We start from the raw sequence: 24,077 nt of genomic DNA, 5'->3' as shown, positions 1-24,077 counted from the left end.
TAAGTAAAAAAATTAAAAAATTAAAAAAAGTTTCACATTGTTCCAAAACTTCTTGCTGTCTGTGCATTTCAAAAAGTTTTTGTGGTCATGAGGGGTTAATGATAAAAATAGGAAAATAAACAGGCAAACCTTAAGTGAATACTTCTAATGGAACATGTCATCTCCTGGTCACCCCCCCCCCCCCCCCCCTCCCTATCTCATCTGCCGAGTCCTGGCAACACCCATTTATTATAACAGAGCGCAGGCAGCTGAGATTAAAGCTCCTATAATAGTCCTGGAAGCTGCGAGGACAATGAGCTCCTGTCTGCTGGTCACCTGCCTCCTGTCTGCTATTGCAGCTACAGGTAAGGACAATTTTTTCTAAAAAAATAACAAATAATATTATGTAGCGTCGCTTGCTGTAATACGACCACGGACCTGGAATGGAGTGCATATAAATAGAAGAGGACATGCACATATTATCCAATGTGTAATAAAGAGGTCAGAAATGATAAGGGCAAACTCTGCTCTGCTACATCTGTGTGTTGCCTTTTGCATTTCTGGATCTCCTTATACTTATATAAAATTCTAGAGTTCAGAAAAAGTTGTCTTTTATCCTATTCGCTACTTTAACAAGCAAAGTGTTGTTTTTTTGTCATCATCATCAACGTAGCTCAGCGAAGTCAGCAAAGTCCTGTTAAAAATCTCCACCTCTATAGGGTAAACTGTATTTGTAACAAGATAAAGGTCGAAATTACAAAATACAAAATATCATTAGATTTGTCAGTATATGAGTAGGGATGATAGGATTTCCTAGGGTTGGATAATAGGAGTTATATCTCTTTTAAGTAAAGTTTATGAATGTTATGAAATGTTGTGAGTAGATGAGGTGTTCTGAGGAGGATATAACATGACGATCATGAGACCAGATAAGTGGTGGCAGCTGTGAAACCACAAGCCTCAGATACTAAGGAAACCCAGAAGCTACAAGAGTAACATCTCTAATGTTTTTGCTTCTTCTGAGGAGTCTCTACCTAGACACCAGTGATTCGACTACTTCTGTGATGGTACTTGAAGATTCATGTAACCCCAATGTTTTTAATGCAAAAAAAAAACTTTCCCATAGGGAAACAATAGGGGTCCTACAATATTTACATAGCTAAAATAATTTTTGGAATTTTTGGTGACACTCATATGGGGATTGAAAAAAAGCTAAAGGGGTATTCCAGCCATATACATTTTATCCCCTATCCAAAGGATAGGGGATATGATGTATGATCGTGGGGGTCCCAGTGGGACCCTCGTGATCTCTGTGCAGCACCCAGCATTCTCTGCTGGGCTGCTGCTCTAGTCTTGAAAACCTCTGTGTTTCCGTGACTGCAGATGTGACGTCCCGCAATGCCCCCTTCATTCATGTCTATGGTGGGGGGCATGGCGGACGGGCCCCCCGTAATCAGACATCTTATCCCCTATGCTTTGTATAGGGGATGAGATGTCTATGGCTGGAATACCCATTTAAGGAATATATGTAATATTAATATATTACAAATTATAAGAACAAATGTGTTTGATCTGCACAACAATATAGGGACATCAGGGGTGGGGCACTTCTGTCTCTGTCCTAAGATATGTAGGAGCATGGGTGGCCTTAGGGGAAAGAAAGGTGGGGGGGGGGTTACCATTTCAAATAACTTCCTTTCATTTGATAGCCCATGGGATTCCTGACATGTTTGTAAATCGCTTCATTTACCAAAAATTATTCCATACCCCCAGAAAAACGGCTGATAAATCTTGGCCACAAGGTTTCTTCATTCCCTGCAATGTACAGTAGAAATCTGTCTCAAGTAACAACTAGATCTGGACAGAACAAAAATAAAAATAATTGTGGGCGGGGCTAAGCATGTGCAGGAGAGAATGCAAAACAGCCTGAGAAAGGGTGGGCTGTCTGTGTACCTACAAGCTGAGCAGGCTTTCTGCTGAAGATAATCCACTGTCCATTAAAGGTAAATCAAGGCTTACCTCTTATTGTTGACCACCCATAATTCTCTAGGCAGTTGGGAAAAATCACCCCAAGATATAAAACTTACTATTAAAGTCTTATCACAAACTGTTCTGGCTTTAGCATAGTTTTGCACAATTTAACCCTGACAGAAAGTCGTGTAGCCCTCTCATTGTTAGTGCAGTGTTGTCTCAGCAGTTCCTCTTGAGATGGTGCACCATTCTCTGCTGTCTCAGGAGGAATAGCTAGATCTTGTCTCTGAGCTCTAGCCCCACCCTCTGGGTGATGTCACCACATCTGACCAGCCCCTACAGCTACATCTCCCTGTCATATACACATATACATACAGATCATTTTAGAGATATTTAGAAAAGAATAAGGTTGTTAATTTCATGCTGCCTTGTTCTGAACAGCCAGAGGAGCAGACAGGGAATGAATACAGCAATGTTCTGCAACAGCTTCATGTGGGTGACTGGAAGGAGTGCTGTGGAGGAAGGGGCCTATGATGAAGAGCTTTGGAAAGGCAATGCATTCTGGGAATTGTAGTACCAGGCAACTGCTCCAGTAGGAAGTAGTATTTCTGATGTGGTGGGGGATAGGATTACAGACCCACAAAATGGGATTTTAGAAATGTTAGATCTGGGGCTGTAATGGTCGTCTCCCAGACTAACAATGTACGAGAGTTTTCTGTTTATAATAAATGTTTGTTTTTATGATGGTATAAGATGCCGGTCTGGAGCGTTATTGGTTTATAGTAGAGAGATGGCAGGGACCGCTGCCAGCACAATCCTGGGACACTGCCAGACATATCAGATTTTACAGTGAGGGAGTAACCACACCCAGGGTAATGCCGCCCGGCGTATCATGTATATTTAGATACACAGAGTGAATGCATCTCAACCATCCACAGCAAAGGCCAATTACATAGAGCAAACAGAGGGACAATACAATGGGCATCACCCAATGCCAGGGCCATGCTGGGAGGTGTAGTGCTCTGTGTACAGAGAATAAAAGAATTGTATTATATCAGGTCCAGTGATCGGGTCATGTTGGGGGTTGTGGTATTCTATATATAGAAAATAATTGTATTAGTATCATGTTGGGGGTTGTATTATTGTATATATAGAAAAAAATGGTATTAGGGTCATGTTGGGGGTTGTAGTATTCTATATATATATAGAAAATAATTGTATTAGGGTCATGTTGGGGGTTGTAGTATTCTATATATAGAAAATAATTGTATAAGGTTCACGTTGGGGGTTGTAGTATTGTATACATAGAAAATAATTGTATTTGGGTCATGTTGAGGGTTGTAGTATTCTATATATGGAAAATAATTGTATTAACATCATGTTGGGGGTTGTAGTATTCTATATATAGAAACTAATTGTATTAGTATCATGTTGGGGGTTGTAGTATTGTATATATAGAAAATAATTGTATTAGGGTCATGTTGGGGGTTGTAGTATTCTATATATAGAAAATAATTGTATTAGGGTCATGTTGGGGGTTGTAGTATTCTATATATAGAAAATAATTGTATTAGCATCATGTTGGGGGTTGTAGTATTCTATATATAGAAAATAATTGTATTATTATCATGTTGGGGTTTTTAGTATTCTATATATATATAGAAAATAATTGTATTAGGGTCATGTTGGGGGTTGTAGTATTCTATATATATATAGAAAATAATTGTATTAGGGTCATGTTGGGGTTTTTAGTATTCTATATATATATAGAAAATAATTGTATTAGCATCATGTTGGGGGTTGTAGTATTCTATATATAGAAAATAATTGTATTAGTATCATGTTGGGGGTTGTAGTATTCTATATATATATATATATATATATATATAGATAGATAGATAGAAAATAATTGTATTAGGGTCATGTTGGAGGTTGTAGTATTCTATGTTTAGAAAATAATTGTATTAGGGTCATGTTGGGGGTTGTAGTATTCTATATATAGAAAATAATTGTATTAGGGTCATGTTGGGGGTTGTAGTATTCTATATATAGAAAATAATTGTATTAACATCATGTTGGGGGTTGTAGTATTTTAAATATAGAAAATAATTGTATTAGGATCATGTTGGGGGTTGTAGTATTCTATATATAGAAAATAATTGTATTAGCATCATGTTGTATTATTCTATTTATAGGGCAATATATAATTGAATTACAGTCATGTTTAATGGTCGAGTCATGTTGGGGGTTGTAGTATTCTATATATAGGGTATTATATAATTGTGTCAGGGTCATGTCCAGAGGTCTGTCATGTTGGGGGTTGTAGTATTCTATGTATAGGGTATTATATAATTGTATCAGGGTCATGTCCAGAGGTCGGGTCATGTTGGGGGTTGTAGTATTCTATATAAAAGGCATCATATAATAGTATTGGTCATGTTGGGGGTTGTAGTATTCTATATATAGGATATTATATAATTGTGTCAGGGTCATATCCAGAGGTCTGTCATGTTGGGGGTTGTAGTATTCTATATATAGGGTATTATATAATTGTATCAGGGTTATGTCCAGAGGTCAGGTCATGTTGGGGGTTGTAGTATTCTATATATAGGGTATTATATAATTGTTTTAGAGTCACCGTGGTCCTATACACATATATAGGATTTTTTTCGGCTCCGGTACAGGACATGTGACCAGACCCCCTTTCATGTAGCCATGGCTGGTCTTTCGAGCAGTCGCCGCCCTTCTTGTTGTATTGTGGAATGCGTCTTCTGCCCTTTCGATAAGTAGGGGGGTTCGTGTCCTTTCGGCTTATAAATACTTGTCCTAATACGGAGACTTTCTGGATTTTACCGTCTTGCGCCAGAAATAACCGAGACACGGTGAGAGATCCTTGCCCTATAGCGGTCTCCAAACTGCGCCCCTCCAGCTGTTGCAAAACTACAACTCCCAGCATGCCCGGACAGCCAACGGCTGTCCGGGCATGCTGGGAGTTGTAGTTTTGCATTCGCCAGAGGTCCACAGTTGGGGGGATGGAACATCGTTTCACCTAAGAACGAACTCTCAAGTTGATTCAAAACTTTTTTTTTTAAAGGGCGCTCCCCGGTCCGGAGGAATTAGGGTGTAGTGTGAACATTGGCCCGGGATATCATCTGGTAAATAGGAATCGCTGAGGACATGACCCAGAATGTGTTAAAGGGGTACTCCGGTGAAAAACAATATTTTTCATATCAAATGGCTCCAGAAAGTTAAACAGATTTGTAAATTATTTATATTGAAAATCTTAATCCTTCCAGTACTTATCAGCTGCTGAAGTTGAGTTGTTCTATCTCAGAAACTGTCTGGAGAAGGAGCAAATCCTCCTAGCAAACCTCTCCTCCTCTGAACAGTTCCTGAGACAGACAGAGGTGTCAGCAGAGAGCACTGTTGTCAGACAGAAAAGAACAACTCAACTTCAGCAGATAAGTATTGGAAGGATTAAGATTTTTTAATAGAAGTAATTTACAAATCTGTTTAACTTTCTGGAGCCAGTTGATATTAAAAAGAATTGTTTTTAGCTGGAGTACCCCTTTATACAGTCTATAATTTTAATGGTCACTTTATTAGAACAGTGAAAGACAGAATAACAGCAAAAAACACATTTAAGTTATGAATTTATTTGTATTTGGTCCCCTATCAATCAGCAGGATTTCTGGCTCCCAAGGTTTTTTTTGTTTTTTTTGTATGGATTAAAAGCTGAGATTAGGAGCACTCTCTTAACCTATTGATGTCCAGGACTTAAAGGTGTACTCTGGTGGAAAACATTATAATTTAACAATTTTTTTTAAATCAACTGGTGCCAGAAAGTTAAACAGATTTGTATATTACTTCTATAAAAAAAATCTTAACCCTTCCAGTACTTATCAGCTGCTGTATGCTCCACAGGAAGTTGTGTAGTTCTTTCCAGTCTGACCACAGTGCTCTCTGCTGACACCTCTGTCCATGTCAGGAACTGTCCAGAGCAGGAGAGGTTTGCTATGGGGATTTCCTTCTGCTCTGGACAGTTCCTGACATGGATAGAGGTGTCAGCAGAGAGCACTGTGGTCAGACTGGAAAGTACTACACAACTTCCTCTGGAGCATACAGCAGCTGATAAGTACTGAAAGGGTTAATATTTTTAAATAGAAGTAATATGCAAATCTGTTTAAATTTTTGCCACCAGTTGGTTTAAAAAAAAGTTGTTTTCCACCGGAGTGCCCCTTTAAGCATCTGTCGACCTGGAGCAATAAGTGACTTTGAAGCCAGAGCAGAAGTTGCGTTCGCTTCATAGCGGTGAGTAGCCGGACACTTACTGCTAATGACGGGCAGTGGCAACCCCACCCCTGACTGTCATTAATCCTTCAGATGCCATGATCAATGTCAATCACAGCATCTAAAGAATAAAATGATACATCTCGGCTAGCTCAGGGGGCACATTAGACGTTGTTGTAGGAGGTCTACGGAGCTAAAATGGTAGTGGAGGGTCCCCTTATCAGCCAATAACTGGGAGTTGTAGTTGGCAACATGGAGTGTAGCTATGGAGCATTTTTATCTCTCTCTTTACAGGAAGTTGTGTAGTCCTCTCATTGTTCAGGTGGTGTTGTCTTAGCAGCTCCCTGGGTCCTCCCTCTCTCCTGACTGGAAGTTGTGTAGTCCTCTCATTGTTCGGGTGGTGTTGTCTTAGCAGCTCCCTGGGTCCTCCCTCTCTCCTGACTGGAAGTTGTGTAGTCCTCTCATTGTTCGGGTGGTGTTGTCTTAGCAGCTCCCTGGTGCCTCCCTCTCTCCTGACTGGAAGTTGTGTAGTCCTCTCATTGTTCGGGTGGTGTTGTCTTAGCAGCTCCCTGGGTCCTCCCTCTCTCCTGACTGGAAGTTGTGTAGTCCTCTCATTGTTCGGGTGGTGTTGTCTTAGCAGCTCCCTGGGTCCTCCCTCTCTCCTGACTGGAAGTTGTGTAGTCCTCTCATTGTTCGGGTGGTGTTGTCTTAGCAGCTCCCTGGGTCCTCCCTTCCTCCTGACTGGAAGTTGTGTAGTCCTCTCATTGTTCGGGTGGTGTTGTCTTAGCAGCTCCCTGGGTCCTCCCTCTCTCCTGACTGGAAGTTGTGTAGTCCTCTCATTGTTCGGGTGGTGTTGTCTTAGCAGATCCCTGGGTCCTCCCTCTCTCCTGACTGGAAGTTGTGTAGTCCTCTCATTGTTCGGGTGGTGTTGTCTTAGCAGCTCCCTGGTGCCTCCCTCTCTCCTGACTGGAAGTTGTGTAGTCCTCTCATTGTTCGGGTGGTGTTGTCTTAGCAGCTCCCTGGGTCCTCCCTCTCTCCTGACTGGAAGTTGTGTAGTCCTCTCATTGTTCGGGTGGTGTTGTCTTAGCAGCTCCCTGGGTCCTCCCTCTCTCCTGACTGGAAGTTGTGTAGTCCTCTCATTGTTCGGGTGGTGTTGTCTTAGCAGCTCCCTGGGTCCTCCCTTCCTCCTGACTGGAAGTTGTGTAGTCCTCTCATTGTTCGGGTGGTGTTGTCTTAGCAGCTCCCTGGGTCCTCCCTCTCTCCTGACTGGAAGTTGTGTAGTCCTCTCATTGTTCGGGTGGTGTTGTCTTAGCAGCTCCCTGGGTCCTCCCTCTCTCCTGACTGGAAGTTGTGTAGTCCTCTCATTGTTCGGGTGGTGTTGTCTTAGCAGCTCCCTGGGTCCTCCCTCTCTCCTGACTGGAAGTTGTGTAGTCCTCTCATTGTTCGGGTTGTGTTGTCTTAGCAGCTCCCTGGGTCCTCCCTCTCTCCTGACTGGAAGTTGTGTAGTCCTCTCATTGTTCGGGTGGTGTTGTCTTAGCAGCTCCCTGGGTCCTCCCTCTCTCCTGACTGGAAGTTGTGTAGTCCTCTCATTGTTCGGGTGGTGTTGTCTTAGCAGCTCCCTGCGTCCTCCCTCTCTCCTGACTGGAAGTTGTGTAGTCCTCTCATTGTTTGGGTGGTGTTGTCTTAGCAGCTCCCTGGGTCCTCCCTCTCTCCTGACTGGAAGTTGTGTAGTCCTCTCATTGTTCGGGTGGTGTTGTCTTAGCAGCTCCCTGGGTCCTCCCTCTCTCCTGACTGGAAGTTGTGTAGTCCTCTCATTGTTCGGGTGGTGTTGTCTTAGCAGATCCCTGGGTCCTCCCTCTCTCCTGACTGGAAGTTGTGTAGTCCTCTCATTGTTCGGGTGGTGTTGTCTTAGCAGCTCCCTGGTGCCTCCCTCTCTCCTGACTGGAAGTTGTGTAGTCCTCTCATTGTTCGGGTGGTGTTGTCTTAGCAGCTCCCTGGGTCCTCCCTCTCTCCTGACTGGAAGTTGTGTAGTCCTCTCATTGTTCGGGTGGTGTTGTCTTAGCAGCTCCCTGGGTCCTCCCTCTCTCCTGACTGGAAGTTGTGTAGTCCTCTCATTGTTCGGGTGGTGTTGTCTTAGCAGCTCCCTGGGTCCTCCCTTCCTCCTGACTGGAAGTTGTGTAGTCCTCTCATTGTTCGGGTGGTGTTGTCTTAGCAGCTCCCTGGGTCCTCCCTCTCTCCTGACTGGAAGTTGTGTAGTCCTCTCATTGTTCGGGTGGTGTTGTCTTAGCAGCTCCCTGGGTCCTCCCTCTCTCCTGACTGGAAGTTGTGTAGTCCTCTCATTGTTCGGGTTGTGTTGTCTTAGCAGCTCCCTGGGTCCTCCCTCTCTCCTGACTGGAAGTTGTGTAGTCCTCTCATTGTTCGGGTGGTGTTGTCTTAGCAGCTCCCTGGGTCCTCCCTCTCTCCTGACTGGAAGTTGTGTAGTCCTCTCATTGTTCGGGTGGTGTTGTCTTAGCAGCTCCCTGCGTCCTCCCTCTCTCCTGACTGGAAGTTGTGTAGTCCTCTCATTGTTTGGGTGGTGTTGTCTTAGCAGCTCCCTGGGTCCTCCCTCTCTCCTGACTGGAAGTTGTGTAGTCCTCTCATTGTTCGGGTGGTGTTGTCTTAGCAGCTCCCTGGGTCTTCCCTCTCTTCTGACTGGAAGTTGTGTAGTCCTCTCATGGAGTAGTTGTTTCACTTATACATCCAAACACATCATTATTACAGATGACTTCTCCCAACGTTGCTTTCTCTCTCCCATACTGACATTGAGCTGCATTGATATCTTATCCTGCAATTGCTTCCAGAGTATTCAGAACATTCGCTTTCCTGCTGTTCTCGGGTTGCAAGACATCAACATCTCTTTGGAGCCTCCTGCTGGGTCACAGCCTGCACTGCAGCGTCACAATGTGGGAGATGTCGAGTATATAGAGTAGGGCACCGTACACACACTGCCCACAATGCACCAGACCGGAGGGCAGCGCGCACCAGGGGATCAGCTGCTAGGAATGTGTCCGTCAGCACCATAATGAGAAATTCCAAGCGGCAGCCAGCAGAATGTTGGGTGCAGCTCCGGATACCAGAGTATGAGACGTGAACTGAATCAAAGCACTATGCACTAGAGATACTGTATATATATATATATATATATATATATATATATATATATATATATATACAGTGACCCCCCGACCTACGATGGCCCCGACATACGATCATTTCAACATACGATGCTTTTGTATGTCGGGGCCATCGCATAAACGGCTATCCGGCAGCGCAGACTGCTTCAGCTGCCCCCGGATAGCCGTTTACGGTGCCCCGTGTGGTCCGCTGACGATCACTTACCTGTCCTAGGGGCTCCGGCGCGTTCTCTTCGGGATCCTCTGCACCGTCGGAGCTCTCCATCGTCGTCATCACGTCGCCGCGCACGCCGTCCCGTCATCCAATAGGAGCGGCGTGCGTAGCGACGTGATGGCGGCAACGGAGAGCGCGGATGCCGGGGAAGCAGAGGCCTTGCCGGAGCGTCGGGGACACCCCGGGGACGCGGCGACAGCGATGGAAGGCGACATCCAGGGCAGCGGTGACGAGCGGTGACGGTCCGGAGCGGCGGGGACAGGTGAGTATAACCTCCAACACCAGTGGTCTTCAACCTGCAGGCCTCCAGATGTTGCAAAACTACAACTCCCAGTATGCCCGGACAGCCGTTGGCTGTCCGGGCATGCTGGGTGTTGTAGTTTTGCAACATCTGGAGGTCCGCAGGTTGTAGACCACTGTCCTATACTTTACATTGCACGGATCCCTCAACATACGATGGTTTCAACAAACGATGGTCCATTTGGAAAGGATTACCATCGTATGTTGAGGGACCACTGTATATTTATTTATATATTTTTTATAAAGTTTCTCAACATTACAGTGTGAATATAAATCAATGGTTCCAGCTCTGCTTTTCGGAAGAAGCACCAGGAAAAACACTAAAAACAGCTGGGACCTGTAGTGCCACAAAACAGCAAGGCTTATGTCACAAGAGCTGTAGTGGAGCTGCCGGCCACAAAGTCACCTTCCTGGTACACATAGCAGTGAAAGCTAGTAGAGATGAGCGAATTTATAGTAAATTCGATTCGTCACGAACTTCTCGGCTCGGCAGTTGATGCCTTATCCTGCATAAATTAGTTCAGCTTTCAGGTGCTCCCGTGGGCTGGAAATGGTGGATACAGTCCTAGGAGACTCTTTCCTAGGACTGTATCCACCTTTTCCAGCCCACCGGAGCACCTGAAAGCTGAACTAATTTATGCAGGAAAAGTCATCAACTGCCGAGCCGAGAAGTTCGTGACGAATCGAATTTAATGTAAATTCGCTCATCTCTAAAAGCTAGGGGTAAGTTCATACCGCGAGGAAATTCCGGTCATATTCTGCTTGTAGTTACCTACCTCTTCCGGAATCAATGCTTAAAGGAGTACCCCGAAGGGGGGGGGGGGGGGGATGAATGTCTTCAAATCCACTGGTGCCAGAAAGTTATACAGATTTGTAAATTACTTCTATATAAATCTTAATCCTTCCAGTACTTATCAGCTTCTGTAGTTGTGTAGTTCTTGCCAATCTGACCACAGTAGCAAGAAAATGTATGTGGAGTAATCAAGCGGAAAAAAATTACTCTTCTAGCTATATGCAATGTACGTAGGGATGACATAGGCCTAACAGACCGGTAGGGAACCTTCACTAGTTGGCTCCAGGTGGTTGATTTTAGTAAAGTTCGGATACTCACAGATGGTGAACTGCAATGTCCTATAGCAGGATGCAGGTCGGGTAAAGTAGTGGCTTGTGCTCCCAAGCAGGGTGACAGGGTCAGCTTTGGGACTAGCTGTGTGGAGAGCTAAGCCAGACACATGTGCATAGAGAGACTGGAAGAAGACTTCTGCACACTATACTGAGCACATGGGTCAGCCTAACTAAATGCCTGCCCTGGGAGACTCCACCTACAGTTGCTAGCAGATTTAGCTAAGGATAGTTTATGGGACCTTTCTCACAAGCACTTTACATTTCTACCATTAGATGGCAGCAGAGTAGCAAAACACATAGCACAATTATATACATAATAAGGTGAAAGGGGCATTCTAGTATCAGAAAACGATATTAAAATAACACCCCGCTATCACCACAAGATATGTGACCTATGAACATAGTGTTATCACTAAATATACTGTCACATAGGGCAGGGAAGAGTGAGCCCATGAACCTCTTTCTATGCCTATTTCCATAGCCCTGGTGACACTACAACTAGGCGACAGACCATACTCTAGCTAAAGTGCAGGGACGTCATGTCAAAACAATTAACAGGAACAGTACGAAGTGGGGGCCACCAGTCAGAATATAAGTGGTTAATAAACCATAACCAAAAAAACTGGAAACAAGAATAATAAATAAAGTAGTACAAACCGATGTCAGGAAATCACAGCATCAGGTGTACAGTGTATACAGCAGCAGGTATATAGCAGCAGATATACAGTGTACAGACAACAATCTCAGGAACCAAAACAAGATAAATGACAGATATGATTATATGAAATATGTAACAGCGAGACTAGAACAGGAATGCAGGGGATGGACAGGTTAAACTGGAGTAAGACACTATATAGATAAAGGATACATAAGAACCAATTCTCATTAGACAAAATACAATAAATGCACAAAGACCAACAGGTCTGAACACAGACCAAGATACTAAACAGCTCAGGACACACTAGATACAAAACCAAACTGACTCCTATGTTAGGGACAAAGCGAAGCTCAGGGAACAGATCTAACAATAGGAGGAACCGGATAAAACTACAGGACCAAACTCCAATCATGGAGGGACACAAAATAATGGGTAAAGATTCAGGATAACAGAAACAGGTGTGAACACTAACTAAGACACAGGACTAGATACAGGACAAAACTAAGGTTCACACAACATATCCAAAGGATAGGGGATAAGATGTCTAAGGCTGGAATACCCCTTTAAAGTCAGAAGCAAGACTAAAGACCTGAGAAGGGATTTAAATAACCTGCCCGCTGCTGCTGAACAGCTAGAATCTGTAACCCCTACCTGACCAGGGAGCCACATGCAGCCTGGCCAGGAGCTTTCATTACAACTGTCTTCCGCATGTTTTTATGTAACTGTAGTCCTCTCACTGTCAGTCTGGTGTTGTCTCAGCAGCTCCCCTGCTCCTCCTCCTTTTATGACAGGAAGTTGTGTAGTTTTCTCATTGTCAGTATAGTGTTGTCTCAGCAGCTCCCTGGCTCCTCCTTCTATCCTGACAGGAACTTATGTAGTCCTCTTTTTGTTGGTGTGGTGTTGTGTCACCAGCTCCCTGGCCCCTCCTTTTCCCCTAACAGGAAGTTGTGTAGTCCTCTCATCATCAGTGTGGTGACACTGCATTACCATTCAGACTTAAAGGAGAACTCCAGAACATAAAAATTGTCCCCTAGAGTGCCGTCAGTAAAAAAAATAAAGATGTACATACCTTCCTCCGCTCCCTCGGGGCCTTCGGTAACCGGCTTCCGCCGGCCTCCGCCGGCCTCCGCCGGCCTCCGCCGTGATCCACTTCCTGGTTGCCGGTGGTCTGAGAGTCTTACTGTGCTCAGCCAATTACCGGCCGCAGTGAAGTCCTGATTCGGCCGGCGATAGGCTGAGCGGCAGTGTGACGTTTTCAGCCCAGGCCGCAGGTGTCGGGGTAGTGAAGAATTTTGTGCCCTAAAGCGTTTTCACACTGCCGCTCAGCCTATCGCCGGCCGAGTCGGACTGCGCTGCGGCTGGTGATTGGCTGATTCATCCGACCATCGGCAACCAGGAAGTGGATCACGGCAGAGACCGGAGCCAGTTACCGGAGGCCCCGGGGGAGCGGAGGAAGGTATGTACATCTTTATTTTTTTTTGCTGCCGGCAGTATGGGCGACAATTTTTATATTCCGGAGTTCTCCTTTAATAAGTTATTAAGCAGCATCTACCGACTACATGTGTGGCGCTATTTCTAGTAAAAAAAAATAATTGCTCATAAACCTCCTAATTAGTAAGTTGACTACACACATGAAGGCAAAAAATAAAATAAAAAATAGTTTTTTACTACACCGATAAGCAGAGGAAAGAGATTGCATTTCACTTCATGACCAGCAGAGGGCAGCAGGTCACCATAGTTTATTACAGTTTAACGCTACACTGGTCATAATCGTGACGCGCTTTTCTCTTATTTCCTATAAAGCGTTGCTTGGTGTGTAATAAACGCAACGTCCTGTTGTTTTATGATTTTTTTTCCTTTTCCGGTTGTTTTATAAATTTGTATTGTGAATCTTTATGGTCTGATCATGAAGTTTCTCCATGTTTCTGCAGGTTACTCCCTGTCCTGCATTGAGTGCATGTCTCTGAGTGACGCCGTATGTAATGGGACATCCAAAGACTGCCCCTCCGGAGACTATTCCTGCCTGTTATCCTACATAGTAACATCAATGGGTAGGTCACAAATGGTTAAAGGGGATCTCTTCCTAAACTTCCTTAGCTACAGTCTCATCTCCTTCCAATCTCACCCCTTGTATTTCACCCAGTGTTTCCCAACCATGGTGCCTCCAGATGTTGCTAAACTACAACTCCCAGCATGCCCGGACAGCCTTTAGAATTTCTTTGATCCCATAGAGTTAGCAGCAGTATACAGACAGAGCTGGAGGGGAGGTGTATAACTACTAAATATTCTAATCCCATTAAGAAAGCATCAGCAGTATGCAGAGCTGGAGGGGAGGTGTATAACTACTATATATACTGATCCCATAGAGATAGCAGCAGCAGCATACAGATAGAGCTTGAGGGGAGGTGTATAACTACTTTATATTCTGACCCCATAGAGATAGCAGCAGTATATAGACAGGGCTGGCCGCTTCCTCTGACAAATTAAACAGAGATTTTCTATGGGTCAGGCTGATGATCACATGACCCAGTACAATACAGTATGAACTGCATGGATGCAGCTGTGCTGGAATGAAACAGAAAGCACTGTAGGACTAGATATAGTTAGTGTGCAAGACATGGGAACAAAAAACTGGAGTGCTTCTTTAACTCCTCACTTGTCATACTTATTCCTCTTTCTCTCACCCAGCATTTCCCAGCTGTTGCAAAACTACAGCTCCCATCATGCCCTGACAGCCTACAGCTGTCCCAATCTTTCTCCTTCTCAAAAATTCTGACCCTGAACCTATTCCTCACCACCAGCTGTTCCTGTTCCTTTCTCCGTCCTCCCCTGAATAGAGCCTCCTGTTCCTGAAAATGTACCTCATGGCTGAATAAGTGTCTCTTCATTTCTAGGTGGAATGGAAATTTCCAAAATGTACGTGCGACAATGTGCGAAAAAGAACGTGTGCTCCAGAACTGGGAGTATTAGCCTCCCCAATGGTAGAATAAAGACGGGGACCACCTGCTGCAGCACCAATGACTGTATGCCCGAGAAACCTACCCGTAAGTCCTCTATTTGGAACGATTTCACAATCCATATCTGACATTATCTGTGGAGATGTGATAGGAAGAAAAGAAGTCCTAGGAAGGAAAAAAGTTCTTCACATCTGGAGGACTTCTAGGCAACTCCATAGTCTAAAACTCAAGACGGCCATACTATGATTAAGCTTTAGAGAGCGCAAAATGTGTCGGGAGTTTTCTGTACTCTATTGTATGGTCTTTGTTTTACCTTGAATTCTGAAATAAAAAAAACTGTTATCTGACCTCCCTGGTGCTGGACGCAATCCATACTTTTATACATATTAGGTTAGTGTCAGACATATCTTTGTACCCCTTGGGGGGGGGGGGAGAGAGACTCTTGACCGTGGTAGGCTGCAGTTTTGGGTGCAGGAAAAAAACGGACAACACTGTATAAGACAAAATACGGACTAAACCGGATGCATCGTTTGGCCTAAGGTTTTCAATGGAGAGTCAATGCATACGGTTTTCAATATGGTTCCGTACAGTTTTCAAATTGAAAAACCTGGATTGCAAAAACGTGGTGTGAACCCAGCCTTACTTGTACCCGAGGGGGTGCATTCCCTGTATCTATGGGGGTGTATGAGCATAGACTTGGGGGTCCTCTGATATAGCATGAGTAGGGGACAACTATCTTCCAATCATACAGCTATGATTTTCACTGTCTGCGGCCACCACTAGAGGGAGCTTTGTAGCTAACTGCATACAGACCTATAAATTGAACTCAATGATATTTCTGTATGCAGCGAGCTCCAACAAGTAGTGGCAGCTACAATATTTTTATGTCATTCTAGAGCTTTGTTCTAAAAAAAAAAAAAAAAACTCCAACCCCTAAAGGTGGATGCGTCCTGTACAGTTTATGGTTGAGACTCTTTATCTTATAGTACTGACATAATGGAACATTACTGCATGCAGTCTGTAGGGGACATCAGGATCAACCAGGATTAGAAAAACATAGCTGCTTTCTTCTAAAGACAGCACCACCCCTGTCCTCAGGTTGTGTGTGGTATTACAACTTGGCTCCAATTATTTCAATGGAACTGAATTGCAATACCACACACAACCTAAGGAAAAGAGGGGCGCTGTTTCTGGAAGAAATGTTTTTCTTGTTCTGGATAACACCTTTTAAGGGGTATTCTGGCTTTATACTGTACATCTTATCCCCTATTCATAGTTGTATGATTGCAGTGGTCCTGCCGCTGGGTATTCCCACGATCTCGGTGCAGCCCGTGGCATTCTGTGTCGGCGCTGCCTCTGAGACAAGGACAATATGTCACGGCCACGCCCCCTAGGGACGTCATGCCACGCCCCCTCCATTCATGTCTATGGGAGGGGGCATGACGGCCATTACGCCCCCTCCCATAGACATGAATGGAGGGGGGGGTGGCATGACATCACTAGGGGCGTGGTCGTGATGTCACGGCTCTGTCTCGGAGGCAGCGTCCGGCACCGAGATCATGGGGGTCCCTAGTGGCAGGACCCCTACGATCATACATCTTATCCCCTATCCTTTGGATATTTATAAACCCAGAATACCCCTTTAAAGGGACACCATTATTTCTTTTTTTTCGGATTTCCTTTTTCCTGTCTATTTGATCATCATTTTGGATTTTTCTTTCCAGTTCCTCCAGACTCAATTGAAAAAAATGGCTTGTCCTGCAAAACATGTTTTACTCCAAATTCTAAGACTTGTGACACCGACCTGTTCACCGACTGTGTTGGAAATGAGACGATGTGTATAACTCAGGTCACAACTAGAACAGGTAAAAAGGCTGTATAAGGCGGTATTCACACTGCGTCTATTCCATTCTGCATGGGGTTGTGTTGTTTCTATTGCCCTGACGGACCCTTCTGTAAATCAATAGGATTCTTTGTGATCTGTTTTGGCTAAGATCAGTCATGGGATCCACCCGGTAATGTCGCCAGAGCAAACCCATGTGGCTTTTTGAGGAATGGTATTACATTAGGTTATATAACTCTATTGGGGTCACCAGTGGTGTATGTAGGTTTTGTTCTACCCTAGGACTGGGGGGTGAGGGTTTTGGACTGGCCCGGAGGTGCCCTTGTGCAAGTGGCAGCTAGCTCATGGGTGGGGGCGGCAGTTCTCCTGGAATGGTGGCAGTCGACTGACCTTCACACATAAATTTTGTGGCAGGTTGGGCATTACCGCCAGCTCAGCATCATCCGATGGAGAGAGTCTCTGTCTGGTGCTGGTGGAGGAGGTGACTGCCTCTTTGAATGTGCCATGTGTGGCCATATTGTATTCAGGAGCAACACCGTCATTTTCTACCGCACCTGGTGACACCAACCTAACAACACCCCTGCTTCCCCACTCAATCTTCTCTCAGCCTACATATTCTCTCCCCCAATGGCCCCGTCCTCTCTCCCTGCCCCCACACTAACTATTCTCTGTACCTACCTGCCGGACAGTTAAATCATACTTTACCATCATGTTGGTCCAGTGGCAGGATGTTTAAAACTCCTGGGCAATCTCTACAGCCTAAAAGGAATGCGATCAGGATATGTACCAGAAGACCCATAGACTTGAATGGGACGTCCGGTACCATCATGGTAAAGTATGATTTAACTGTCCCTGATCGCTGTTTTACTCTCAAGCTACGGAGATTGTGGGACATCCTGTATGGGATTTCTTGTACATCTCCTGATCACTTCACTCTCGGGCTGCAGCGATTGCCCAAGAATTTAGTGTGTGTGTGTTTATTTATTTATTTCAATTTTTATTATTTTTCATTCATTCATTATTTATTTATTTAATTTACAATTATTTTTTCTATTACACTGTTCTTTCATTATTCTTTAGGAGATGTTCCCACCTCAACAGTGGTAAAAGGCTGCGCCACCAAAGTGTTGTGTGAACCTTCCCACCAGGTGTGGAAACTGGGCACGATGACCGTCAATCTAGAAAACGCTTGTACAAACGGCGGCGTCTACGTGCGCTCCAGTCTGATCCTGATGGTCAGTGCTCTCTGGCTCTATTGGAAATCTTCATGTTAAATCTTAATATGTTGTATGCTGAAAAGTATCGGCGATGATATACCCTACGGCTATTGCTATTTCTGTATATTTGGGGCATGTATGTATGTACGGCTGCACTCTTTGACTCTAGCATTGACTAGATAGTTCACATTGTATATTGGTAGAAAAAACATTTAATCTGTGGTTGCCATCAGCCGTTTTCTCAGTCAAGTGTCAAAAAGGCGGGGCCAAGCTCAAGTGTCACTACCTGACATGTCCCCTCATTCACCCTCCCAGCCCCTCCTTGATGGATATACAGGGCTTAGCATATCAATCAAGAAGGGTCTGGGAAGTGAGAGCGAGGAGGCGTGCCACTTGAGCGAGGAGGCTCTGCTTTCTTGGCACTCGGTTGAGAAATAAAAAAGGCTATTATCTCCTAGGTCAATTTAGCCCAACCGGGGGGTGCCTCCAGCTGTTGCAAAACTACACTTTGTAGTTTCTAAAACAGCTGGAGGCTCCCTGGTCAGGGAACACTGGTATAAAGTCTAAAATTGATAGGGCCTTTGTTGTGGTCCACCACTGAAGAAAGAGTAATGAACTCAGAAACACGTCTAGCATTGACATTTATTACTGTGCTATAAAGACCACCATTGTTTTCTTTACAAAGCAGCTCCGACCATATACACCAATTAGAAGATCTAACCAATACTGAGTGAAAATAGTGCATGCTGGAACTGGTAGTTTTGCAACAGCTGGAGGCAACCGGTTGGAAAACACTCACCTAAATATATGTATTTTAAAGGAGTTTTCCATTCTTTGGTTGGCAATGCGCATCAAAGTCAACCAAACCAATCAATTTCAATGGGATCAGTCCACCATCTAAAATGTATGGGGTCTCCAGGGTCAGATGGATTTAAACATGCCTGATCTTTTTGCTTTCTAGAAGATTTTCTACCACCAAAGATGTCTGGCAGTAGTTTTCTCCACTTTACCTAATCAGAACACGTTCATGCTCAGCCAAATTAAGCAAGCATGTGTATGTGGGGATAGGACAAGCGTTCATCTGATAGCTAGGTGAAATGAATAGCCAGCTTTGGCAAATGATGACTACTAGGACACACCATCATTTGTTGGTTAGTGGGGGGTTAAGTTTTGGGCCCCATACCAATGGCATAAATGATGATTCCATGAGCTGCAAAAAAAATCGACATCATGGTCTTTTCCACGTAGCTACTTAGGGCTTTGACCAAAGTGGAGCTGTACGGAGGAAAATTCAGGACCCATTGTGGTCCACAAATCCCCAATGATTACAAAATAATGGTATAGTTTAAAGATTCGCTATCATTTACTTAAGATGGTAACCCCTTTATTTGTTACTATTTACACCTTATGTGGATAATTTACTAGTCATTGTATATTAAAATCTGTTAGTGATTGTGGCAGCACGTTAGAAATGCATCAATTACCAGCTATGACCCTGCTCGGTCTTGACAGGTGAGCATAATAATGCATTTGTAACTTCATGTTTAGTGGGGTCGAGTTTGACCCCATCGCTGTACCACTTAAAATCCTATCATTTGCACAAATAAACATTTTTTTTTTATTATCCAAATAAATAATTGTTTCTGTGTTTTTTTTTTTTTTTTTTTGTGTTTCCATGTATTGTTACCCCCTAGTAACAAGAATGTTGAATGTGACACGAATGTTAGTGCAGGCTGCCCAATCAGAATCAAATCGAAACAATTCATCAGCAATGTTCGGACCCTGGCATGGACTCGGGAGAGGGCACCAGTATGGTAACTAAACCATTGCCCTGCTCAGCTTCATTGCTCCACTGTTCCTTCAGTCCAGAGACCTACTGCTATGGCCTGGAACAGTGGGGCAGTATAGGTAGACCGCTGGTGGCAGCTTGTGGCCTACACCTAGGCCACATGTGTCATTTAAAGGTGAAGTCCTGCACTATAAGCAAGCTTCTATCCTGTTCCTGTCCACATTGTAAGGATCAGGTGTGTCAGGTCTTGATCTCTGAGATGGGGTTTGTCGTATTAGTCAGAGGACATGCAGGACGTCACTTTGAAATGGCACAGGTGGCCTAGATGTAGGCAACATGCTGCTGACAGCAGCCCACCCAATACTGCCTAACTGGCCAGGCCATAGCAGTACGTCCCCAGACTGGTGGAACAGTGGAGCTGACCTATGCATTATATGAAAGGGACAGTGACCAAATTCTGTTTCTACCAAATCCTAAAATGTACTTTTCCAAGCCAAATTAAAAGTGTCTGGATTGTAGTGGGTTGTATCATTCCAACACTTTAGAATTCCTGTAGAACCCCACTGACACTTTTTTTCAAAGGAGTTGTTCCTGTAGTGCAAAGTGCAGGAATAAGACCTCTGGAAACTAGGATTGTGTGAAACAACCTTAACATTTTACTTTAAGTTGTGCAATTCCAGTTACTTTAGAACAGTGTAGAATGTTAGGGCTTTTTAGCCAGATGTATGCATATTTGGTCACTGTCACTTTAGATTTACTTTTGCAGCAGACTTACTAAATTGGAAAGGCTCTGGTCTACTGTAAGCATGTGCAAATGTAATGACTAATGTTGTTGCAGGCAGATGGATCTTCACAGGTTGGGGTGCTATATGAATACTCACACAACCCTGGTTTGAGGTATTATCCCCCTAGGGACATATGCTGGAAAACTTTCGATGACGTGGAAGCCAGCAAGCACTACCACAGCCCAAAAATCACTAAAGACATTAGTGTATTGCAGAGGGGCTCTTGTTCAGCCGTATTCTCCTCTGACAAACATGACAAACTCCATCTCGGAGATCAAGACCTGACACCCTTGATCCTTACAATGTGGACAAGAACAGGACAGGAGCTTGCTTGCAGTGCAGGACTTCCCCTTAAAAATGACATGTGTGGCCTAGGTGTAGGTATGCCTAGCAAGAACAGTGCTAGAACTGGCATTAAAGGGGTACTCCCTTGGAAAAGTTTTTTTTTTTTTAAATCAACTGGTGCCAGAAAGTTAAACAGATTTGTAAATGACTTCTATTAAAAAATCTTAATCCTTCCAGTACTTTTTAGGAGCTGTATACTACAGAGGAAATGCTTTTCTTTTTGTATTTCTCTTATGTCACGAGCACAGTGCTCTCTGCTGACCTCTGCGGTCCATTTTAGGAACTGTCCAGAGCAGGAGAAAATCCCCATAGCAAACATATGCTGCTCTGGACAGTTCCTAAAATGGACAGCAGAGGTCAGCAGAGAGCACTGTGGTCGTGACAGAAGAGAAATCCAAAAAGAAAAACATTTCCTCTGTAGTATACAGCCCCTAAAAAGTACTGGAAGGATTAAGATTTTTTTTAATAGAAGTCATTTACAAATCTGTTTAACTTTCTGGCACCAGTTGATTTAAAAAAAAGTTTTCCACGGCAGTACCCCTTTAACTGGTTAGTGCTAGAACTGACATTAACTGCTTTGGGTCCACCACTTCTGAGGCTGGAGTAGGGGCTTCTCCCAAAACCAAACTAAAGGTTCATCATGTGACCAAGGCATTATTCATCATATACGTTAATGCCAATTTTAACCCTAAAACTTCTTGTCATACCTCAGTATATGCAATTAAAGGGGTACTCTTCCCCTAGACATCCCTTTCCAAAGGATAGGGGAGAAGATGTCTGATCACGATCTCCCTGCTGCACCCAGAGTTCGTTTAGAGCTTTGGGTGAAGCCCCGGAGGCTCGTGATGTCACGGTCACACCCCCTCAATGCAAGTCTATGGGAGGGGGCGTGACGGACGTCACGCCCCCTCCCATAGACTTGCATTGAGGGAGTGTGGCCGTGACATCACGAGTGGGGCTTGACCGTGACGTCACGAGCCTCCGCCCCGACTCGCCAGTCATCTGGCATGGAGCAAAGGTCGCTCTGCGCACCGGATGTCTGGGGTGCCACAGCCGAGATCACGGGGATCCCCCGCCATCACACATCTTATCTCCTATCCTTTGGATAGGGGATAAGATGTCTAGGGGTGGAGTACCCCTTTAATGTGGTGCAATGTACACGAATATCTAATGTTCTCTACTATTCTGCCCAGGACAGGATACAAACACGACCGAAACATACAGGAGCTGATGGAAGTTTTATTATGTGACTCCATGGACTATGGACACAGTAATAGAGTACAGATCCCATCAGCCATTATAACACGAAGTAACGTAGAACAATCCTCACATCCATAGTGTGTGTGACAGGATAGAATTCTTTACTGATTGATCCAGGGATCAGAGGATTTTAGATCCACCTGATTGGGATCAACTAGACCAAATACTTTTCTATCAATTTCCTGTATGCCATAAAATGCTGAGAAATGGTTGTATCCACCAGTGTTGGCGCAAGACTTGAAAGATACGTCTGGCTCGGACCCATCTGTGGAGGGAGGATAATAATCATTATATGGCATTTTAAGAAGTCACAACAAGGATTAGAAATTATTTTGGCAACAACTGACAAACCCTTGTTATCGCAGTTCTGACCAAAATTATTCTTAGTCGTTAGAGTTGAGCGAACTTACAGTGATTTGGCTCGTAGCGAACCTCGCAGCTCGGCTGTTGATTACTTTAGTCTGAGTTAATTAGTTCAGCTTTCCAAGGGCTCTGGTTGCCTGGAAAAGTCCGGGATGGCAGTTTTAGGTTTCTTGGGTCTGTATCCACCTTTTCCAGGCAACTGGAGCCCTTGGAAAGCTGAATTAATTTACGCAGACTAAAGTAATCAACAGCCGAGCTGCGAGGTTCGCTACGAGCCAATTTACTGTAAGTTTGCTTAACTTTATTAGTCATCTCAAAGGACTTGTCCACCGGATCAGAAAAAAACATTTTCATACACCCTATGGCTACTTATTAGCTGCTCTATACTACAGAGAAAGTTCTTTTCTTTTTGGATTTCTTTTTTTTTTCTGTCCACCGTGACACCTCTGTCCGTATCAGGAACAGTCCAGAACAGGAGCAAGTCCCCATAGCAAACCTATGCTGCTCTGGACAGTTCCAGATACGGACAGAGATGTCAGCAGAGAGCACTGTGGACAGGAAAAAAAAAGAAATCCAAAAACAAGAGAAATTTCTCTGTAATATACAGCCGCTAATAAGTACTGGAAGGATAAAGATTTTTTTAATAGAAGTAATTTACAAAGCTGTTTTACTTTCTGGCACCAGTTGATAAAAAAAAAATAATAATAATAATGTTTTCCACCGGAGTACCCCTTTAATTTAACCTGTGGTGTTTGCTGCAGGGAAATTGAACACCTACTTCCAGGAGGCATGGAAAGAGCTGAGTGTGCTTCCATGGATGGTGGATATCGTACAGGGGTTATCCTTTTTATTCAATACTTACTTACTACTTAGGGGTACTCCGCCCCTAGACATCTTATACCCTATCCAAAGGATAGGGGATAAGATGTCTGATTGCTGGGGTCCCACCGATGGGGACCCCGGCGATCTCAGCGGTGGCACCCCAGACATCTGGGGCAGGGAGCGAACTTCGCTCCGTGCCGGATGACTGGCGATGCGGGGCGGAGGCTCCGTCCCCTCCCATAGACTTGCATTGAGGTGATGTCACAAGCCTCCGGCGCTGCACCAAACGCTCTAAACGCACACCAGGTGCAGCACGGAGTTCACGTGGGCCTTATATACAATTACATGGAGCGGAGGTTAAGCTCCAGTCCTAGTGGTCATGAGGGTGCTAGTGGTTAGGGAATAAGATGTAGAGGCCCCGAGTATCCCTTTAAGGAGGCCCTAGATTTGCCCCCTATCTGGTAAGTGGTTGATATTCAGGATACTGTTCAGTACGGGTCTAATATCATACCAGGTTTTTGTCACACTGCATAGATTTTCCGGAGTATTTAGTACATATCTGCCTACATTTTTAGATGTTGCCTGTCTTGCCCTATAAAAGTAACGTTCTCCAAAGCTATTATTTCATTGGAGGTGAATGGAAACCCTAAGTGGAGGCCTGTGCTGTGGCCAACCCCCAAAAATCCCCCCCATCACTACCATTATTAAAATTAAGTTCCTGCCCATCTGACTGATTCCTTAAAAGGAGTACTCCGCCCCTAGACATCTTATCCCCTATCTAAAGGATAAGGGATAAGATGTATGATCCCCAGCGGCGGGGCCCACCGCAATCTCCCTGCTGCACCCGACGTTTGTTTCGATTGTCGGGTGCATCGTCGGAGGCTCGTGACGTCACGACCACACTCCCTCAATGCAAGTCTATGGGGGGGGGGGGCATGACAGTCTCCCACATAATTGCATTGAGGGGTTGTGGCCGTGACGTCCTT

General features: G+C 44.5%; 1 protein-coding gene across 4 annotated transcripts; it reads left to right on the top strand.

The window, feature by feature from the left end:
* The first annotated feature begins 254 nt into the window (after positions 1-254).
* Positions 255-19,330, top strand: LOC130293642 (phospholipase A2 inhibitor and Ly6/PLAUR domain-containing protein-like). Of its 4 annotated transcripts, none has more exons than XM_056542557.1 (5): positions 255-344; positions 13,642-13,761; positions 14,605-14,754; positions 16,392-16,532; positions 17,591-19,330. In XM_056542557.1, exons 1-5 carry the CDS (start codon positions 293-295, stop codon positions 17,782-17,784), a joined length of 657 nt encoding a protein of 218 aa, XP_056398532.1. In that variant the 5' UTR covers positions 255-292; the 3' UTR covers positions 17,785-19,330. The 4 variants fall into 4 exon arrangements, with proteins under 4 accessions (XP_056398532.1, XP_056398533.1, XP_056398534.1 ...); XM_056542558.1 differs by lacking the exon at positions 255-344 and adding an exon at positions 4,978-5,105; XM_056542559.1 differs by lacking the exon at positions 255-344 and adding an exon at positions 9,248-9,357.
* Positions 19,331-24,077: the final 4,747 nt, after the last annotated feature.

The sequence above is a fragment of the Hyla sarda genome, chromosome 10, assembly GCF_029499605.1.
Source record: "Hyla sarda isolate aHylSar1 chromosome 10, aHylSar1.hap1, whole genome shotgun sequence".
In the NCBI taxonomy this organism is placed as follows: Eukaryota; Metazoa; Chordata; class Amphibia; order Anura; family Hylidae; genus Hyla; species Hyla sarda.
Note: the sequence above shows the minus strand (reverse complement) of the source record. Positions and strands in the feature narration are given on the sequence as shown.